Genomic DNA, 6,000 nt, shown 5'->3' on the forward strand with positions numbered 1-6,000 from the left:
CATTTTCGCAGTTTGCTCATCACCTATTTCCATTTCAAGCAGTCAGTGTGCTAACAGCTAAAGTTTATTTTAGCCGCTGGACTCTTAATCTCATTCTATGTTACTTGCAAATCAATGTTACCTTGTTTCCTTTTTTCCAACAAGTCTTCCATTCCCCACATTACATATTTTCATGTTTGCCATTTCCAGATCAAATCAAGGGTAAAGTCCTATGTTTTGGGTCTCAGAAAACGGCCGTGGATGATATTTGGAATTTGCTTGAGTACAGTCCTCTCCAGCATTTCTATAACTATAGTGATTTCCACCATCATGTACTGGAAAAGTGTGAAAAAAGCAAAAATCCATCCTAGAGGCAGGGTCAAAAAAATTACAAGGGGACCACCAAAGCAGGCCTTTAATTAAGTGAACCAGTTTTTATGTGCCTCCAAGATGCCAAATGACCTCAACTAAACTTGGTCTGCATTCATATATGTTAGTGATATTTCATTACAGAATTTTCTTGTCTGTAAAAGAGTACAAGAAAACAAAGGTATTCTTGTAGTAACATACTAAATGCCTTGTCAGCATGTGTTAGCTGTAGTGTTACATCCAGGAATTGTGTTAGAATTAGAAGAATCTTGTCCGTTAACCCTACATGAGTGTTATGACCATAAACAGTTCAGAATGCTGAAAGATAAGCACATAACTATAGAAAAAGAAGTTTGCTGTATGGTCAAGTGGCAGACATACAGGTAGGACAGTATGTATGTCACATGTTATCTTTGTACTCTTTTACAGACTCTTCTTCACAAGGGGCCTGTGGCTGCCTTTTTGATGCAAAGTAAAGATAACCCCATGAAAGCCTTAGGGGTGCTAGCTGGTGTCATGGCAGTTATGGTGGTCATTACACTGTTAATATCTTCAGCCATGTTCTGGCGCAACAAAAAGTCTAATAAAGTTATGCCCATGAGGAGGGTAATTAGAAGGAGAAGACCAGACCATGCTGCAAGAACAATTAGGACTGAATGGTTGAAGTTTAAGAAGTCCACGGGTTCTGCTGAGAAGTTCACTGTGGAAGATGTGGAAGCAGATATTGAAAATGAGAATGGAAACAACAACAGTCAGTTTACTAATTTTCCACCAAATGCTCCCTCTCCCCCTCCACCTCCTCACGTAGCACCAAAAGCCAGTAGGACAGAATGGAGACTACCTACTGTGTCAGGGTCCCTTACTCCCAAGATTATTGATCAGCAGATGAAGGAGAGAAATCCAAGTGTGAGCACTGCCCTTGTATCTGAACTGAAACTGATGCTGGAGAAGAAAAGTTCTGGAAACTCAAAATGTTTTTATTAGTTTATCCCACTGTAACCCATAAATGTGAATGAAACCCAACATTAAGTTACACAATGGATCTATGTGCAGTGTGTAATGTCTAAAAGCCATGAAGTAATCTGACATGACATGTAAAGATGTATAAAATGCAAATATTGAGGGGTATACGTGCGTTCATATACGATTTTATGCACACTATACTAAAAATTTCCATACTTAACTTGTTCTGTTTTACCTGTCATGGTGAGATGTCCATTTAGTAGCTTCCAAACTTCAAAGGGGTAGCAGGATTTTACACCCAAACTATTTATTAGTGCATGTCACTCTTTCAATACCATTACATGGCCGGTCCTGCATCTCTATGACAGAGAAATTGATGTTTGAGCAAATGAGCCTGAAGACATATTGTAGACCTGAAGCTGTCACTCCAGCTCTATTCCCCGCCAAGCATGACCGCCTGCTTACTTAATTTTCCTCTATTTCTAATGTCTAGTTTTCTTTACAAATGCCTATCTTTCTTATGTGGTTTTACATCACAATCTAGTTTTTCTTTTTACTTTGCACACTCCTCTGTTTCTCTGCCCTCTTTTTTTAAATTAAATCTCAACCCCTAAGTAGGTGCAACCCTAGCTTTTTGCTGCCTATTTTGGACTTTAAATGTCTCAATGTATCTATAAGTGTCACTTGTTGTTTTTGTTACTTGATAAAGCTGCTGATACGGTGCTGAAATGCATAGTGCAATAAAGAACCTTCACAATTACCGCAGCAAGATATTTTTTCCTTTTCCAGCAGTACAGCCACTTTTAAAACCTCTTTTTGTTTGGTAAAATTATCTAATTGAATCCTTCCTCCAGCCATGTTGCAGCTGATGGGAAAAACCTCCATAACAGTTGTGTCTCACCCAAGTATTCAAGGTGAGCACAACTGATTATTATTTTACCCTCCTCCATTAGGGTTTCATCATATTTGTGTTCTTAGTTCCTCCTACAGAATCTTTCTGCCTTCTCCTGCATGACTGACAACCTCTATGCTGTGCAAATTCAAGAAAAGGAATCATCAGCCAAGTAGGAGGGGGCAACGCTAGTCAGGGAATAGAGCTGAGGTGACAAAAACTTCAGATATAGAAATAGTTCTTCAGTCTCATTTCCATACCCATTCGCATGCTGATTTCTCAATAACAGACTTGTCATGTAAAGGTATTCAAGAGAAGAAAATGTCCAATCATGATTAAGGGAGCTTAGTCTCCAGAAACGCATTGAGATTCTTACCCATATGGTTTGTGCTGAAGTTTGTATCCTCCATGTTTAAGTTTGTGAATAAAGAAAACTTTTTTTCACGGATTCGGTGAAGCTGGACATTTTCTTCTTTTGGATTCTACATGCCTGGACACAGCGGGTCCGTGCTCCCGAAATTTGGCTTATGCATCACGGGTGAGCTGGTTTATATTCCTTCTTTCAATGTAAAGGTATTGCTGGACTTTTCTCTGAAAGGGCTACATGCGTATATAAGTAATTTGGGTTGTGATGAAATGCAAACAGATTCCCATTAAGGCTCTGTGGACATGACCATGTTATGACAGTATGCATGAGTTATATATCTCTGGTCCAATAGAGGGATCTTGTGAGATGAAGCTTTGGGAAGGACTTTCCTGGTCATTCTTGGCTCTAAATATGCAACTCATGCATTAAACTATGGTACTGCTAGATCTTTGAGCCCTAAACAGCCTATATGACTAATGGTCAATAAATTTAATTTAATTTTGTCAGGCTTTTCACTGCTACATTGTGTTAGTTATTGAACACCTTCTACTCTTTTACGTCTCTGTTTATTAATTTAAGGTGTTTTGCCAGAAAGTCAAATAAAGGTTTCTACACATGCTGTAAATTATGGGTTCTGTAAAATATGTTCAGAAATATAAATGAAGACTTTAAAGATACACATTTAATATAGAAAAATGTAAATAGTGGGAAATTTGGTTATACATGCAAATATTCAATAAGAGTATATTATAGCTTTATACGATAACAGTACTTAACGTGTTTTCATTTCTCTAAACTTTTTGCAAAAATAGTTAACGTTTGGTTTTACTGATTGCAAAACATCTATCAAAGCAAACAAATGCATATATAATGAATTAATTTTAATCTAACAGCCACCTAAAACTTATTAAACCAACAGAAACAAAAGTGTAAATATGATTTTTAAGCCCCATGTAAAATAACTGCTTCCATCTGCTTAACAATTTCTTCTGGTATTGGTGTAAATAAAGTTGTTAAACTCTAGATAGAAATAGATGGGTGTCATAAAATCAGATTTTTGGAAAGGTTTGGCTTTTTGAGAATACTTAAAGGGGTTTACAGGAAATATGCATTTTTTTAATTCAATAATTAAACAGATAGATACATTTGGAGGGGCACTAATGGCTCCCATCTCTACTTCTCCCAAATCCCATTAAAAATGCTTTTACTTCCAAGATTCACATAACCTAAGTAAGAAGTAACTGGATGAAGTGACTACATGGCCACTGGACATAGTTTCACTGTTGCTAACCACATTGTTTACATGCTTATCCTTGGTTTTTTTAACAGGGTGTATATAGAAAAACGTAAATCATTATTAAGTGTCTTTTTTTAGTATTTACTAATGTGATCATGATCCCAAATTCGAAGTCTCATGCACACTCTAGAGGAAAAATCAACATGGAATCTGCTCAAAGACTAACGTGCTGTCCACATTCTACATGATCTCTCCAGCATGTCTTCAGCTAACATGACGAATCCGCATATAACTCATTGTCAAGTTTTTTCTGCTCTTGTTAATTCCCTTGTAGACATCCCTTTATAGCCATGATTTTTTTTCTATTGAGAAAGACTTTATAATTTAAATAAATTTACAGATATGCTAAGTTGACTCAATAAAAATGTTGAATATTGTTTCATTACTTGTATTGTATTGTTCATAATCTACAACTTGTATTATAATACACAAAACTGAGCTCAATTCTAGGACATTTCTTGATAATTTCTTTTCTGTACTGAGCTTGTTTGCCTTCTAGGTGGTCTTTCCATTAGCCATTGTGCATTTTTTTGAATGTTCCAAATTTATCATAGCACAGAGTATTCATTTTTGGCCATGTTTCTTGACTTTTGCTTTGTTACATTGACTTTTTGCCACTTTAAGGTGTATTATGATATGAGTGGAATATGGCATAACATTATGAGCACCAATCCAGACATCAAATGGAAAAAAGTCCTCCTGCACTGTAAAACTCCCTATAGGACTTACTGGACAGCATAGTGCTCATTCAAGCAAATTAGTGCCCGTACCCTAAGAATAATGGGGATCCCATCAGTCTGACAAGCAAATGATGGCTCATTCTAGCAATTAAATGTCAAAATAATGTTAAATCCACTTTAAGTGTTTCTTTACAGCAGACACTGATGCATTTCTTCTGATTTATGCGGAAGCTTATAACATGTTGCATTTTTTCTAGAAATCTAAAAATATTTGCAAGCTATAGGTGTTCAATTTTGAGTTAATTTTGAACATATAATTTAAAATAAAGAATTGCTGAAGTAAAAGAAACACATTTCCAAACATGCAGCTTCATGTGTAGGCAAAACAGTACGATCTACAGCAGATCACAGTACTATCAAAATAGATTGGGTTTTCTAAAGCTTCACACCTTCTTATGAAATAGCTGTATGGATTTTAGAAAGTGCTGATGATTTGATTTCTATGTTTGATCATTGTCAGACAACATGAGACTGTTCTTCTGGAATTGAACATTTTCTTATGGTCTATGACTGAACAATGTGAGACAGGAGTTTGGGGTTTTCGACGATGAGATTATAGTTTTGGAATGGTATAACAACACCTGAGATTACAAAATGCATAAAAATGTTGCTTCAGCACTTCAATACCTTTTGTTCTTCAAAAAAATGCACTTCTCATTTACTGACCATGCTTCTAGCTGTGACTTTAGCTGCATTTTTCCATCGGAAATTCTGGGAAATGCATACTGGAATTACGTTAAAAGATAGATCAAAGTTTTACTGTTAAATCTGTCTATTTTTTTCCTTGCAGATTAAAGCATTTTTTAATTCAATAGCATAATTGGTTTGGATGTACTGTGAAATTTTGTTCCTATGTCTTATTTTTAACAATACAACTTAATAAACTTTCTGAAAACATTTTTAATGTGTCTCTTTATATTTTTCATCAACTTCATAATAGTGTTTGCCAAACTGAGAGGCAGACTTCAAAAATTACCTATCAACAGTGGGCATCGCCAGAATGATGATTTGTCTAAATGTAAAGTACTAACACCAATAAATAGAAAAATGCAAGCCCATAAAATAAAAATTAATTTTTATTTAATATTTACACACACAGACAATGGTTAAAAAAACAAAAAACAGAAAAATGAAATCAATATTTACATAGAATGGAAAATACCCACCCTTTTCAAGAAGCATTCCTTGCGAAATGCGCATGGGATGTGGTGGAACTTCCTAATTACCATTCTATGTAATTATTGATATCACTTTTGTACTTGCTTTATATAGGAGACCTACTTAGATATAATATTATGGATTGCCTTACTTCCTATATAATTTACTTACTTATAGTTTGCTTGTTACCCTTACTTACATATATGATAGCAAGATTCCTACTAGGGATTAATCT

General features: G+C 35.4%; 1 protein-coding gene across 2 annotated transcripts in view; it reads left to right on the forward strand.

Annotated features, from left to right (window-relative positions):
- CDHR1 (cadherin related family member 1) overlaps positions 1-5,504 on the forward strand; it is a 298,449-nt gene extending 292,945 nt beyond the window's left edge. Inside the window, exon 17 of one of the 2 annotated variants that reach the window (XM_069753136.1) lies at positions 778-5,504. In XM_069753136.1, the coding sequence (XP_069609237.1) occupies positions 778-1,332 (555 nt within the window). In that variant the 3' untranslated portion in view covers positions 1,333-5,504. Of the gene's footprint in view, positions 1-189 lie in introns of both variants that reach the window. The other variant, XM_069753137.1, reaches the window with a different exon arrangement.
- The last annotated feature ends 496 nt before the right edge of the window (positions 5,505-6,000 follow it).

Source organism: Ranitomeya imitator, chromosome 2 (genome assembly GCF_032444005.1).
Source record: "Ranitomeya imitator isolate aRanImi1 chromosome 2, aRanImi1.pri, whole genome shotgun sequence".
In the NCBI taxonomy this organism is placed as follows: Eukaryota; Metazoa; Chordata; class Amphibia; order Anura; family Dendrobatidae; genus Ranitomeya; species Ranitomeya imitator.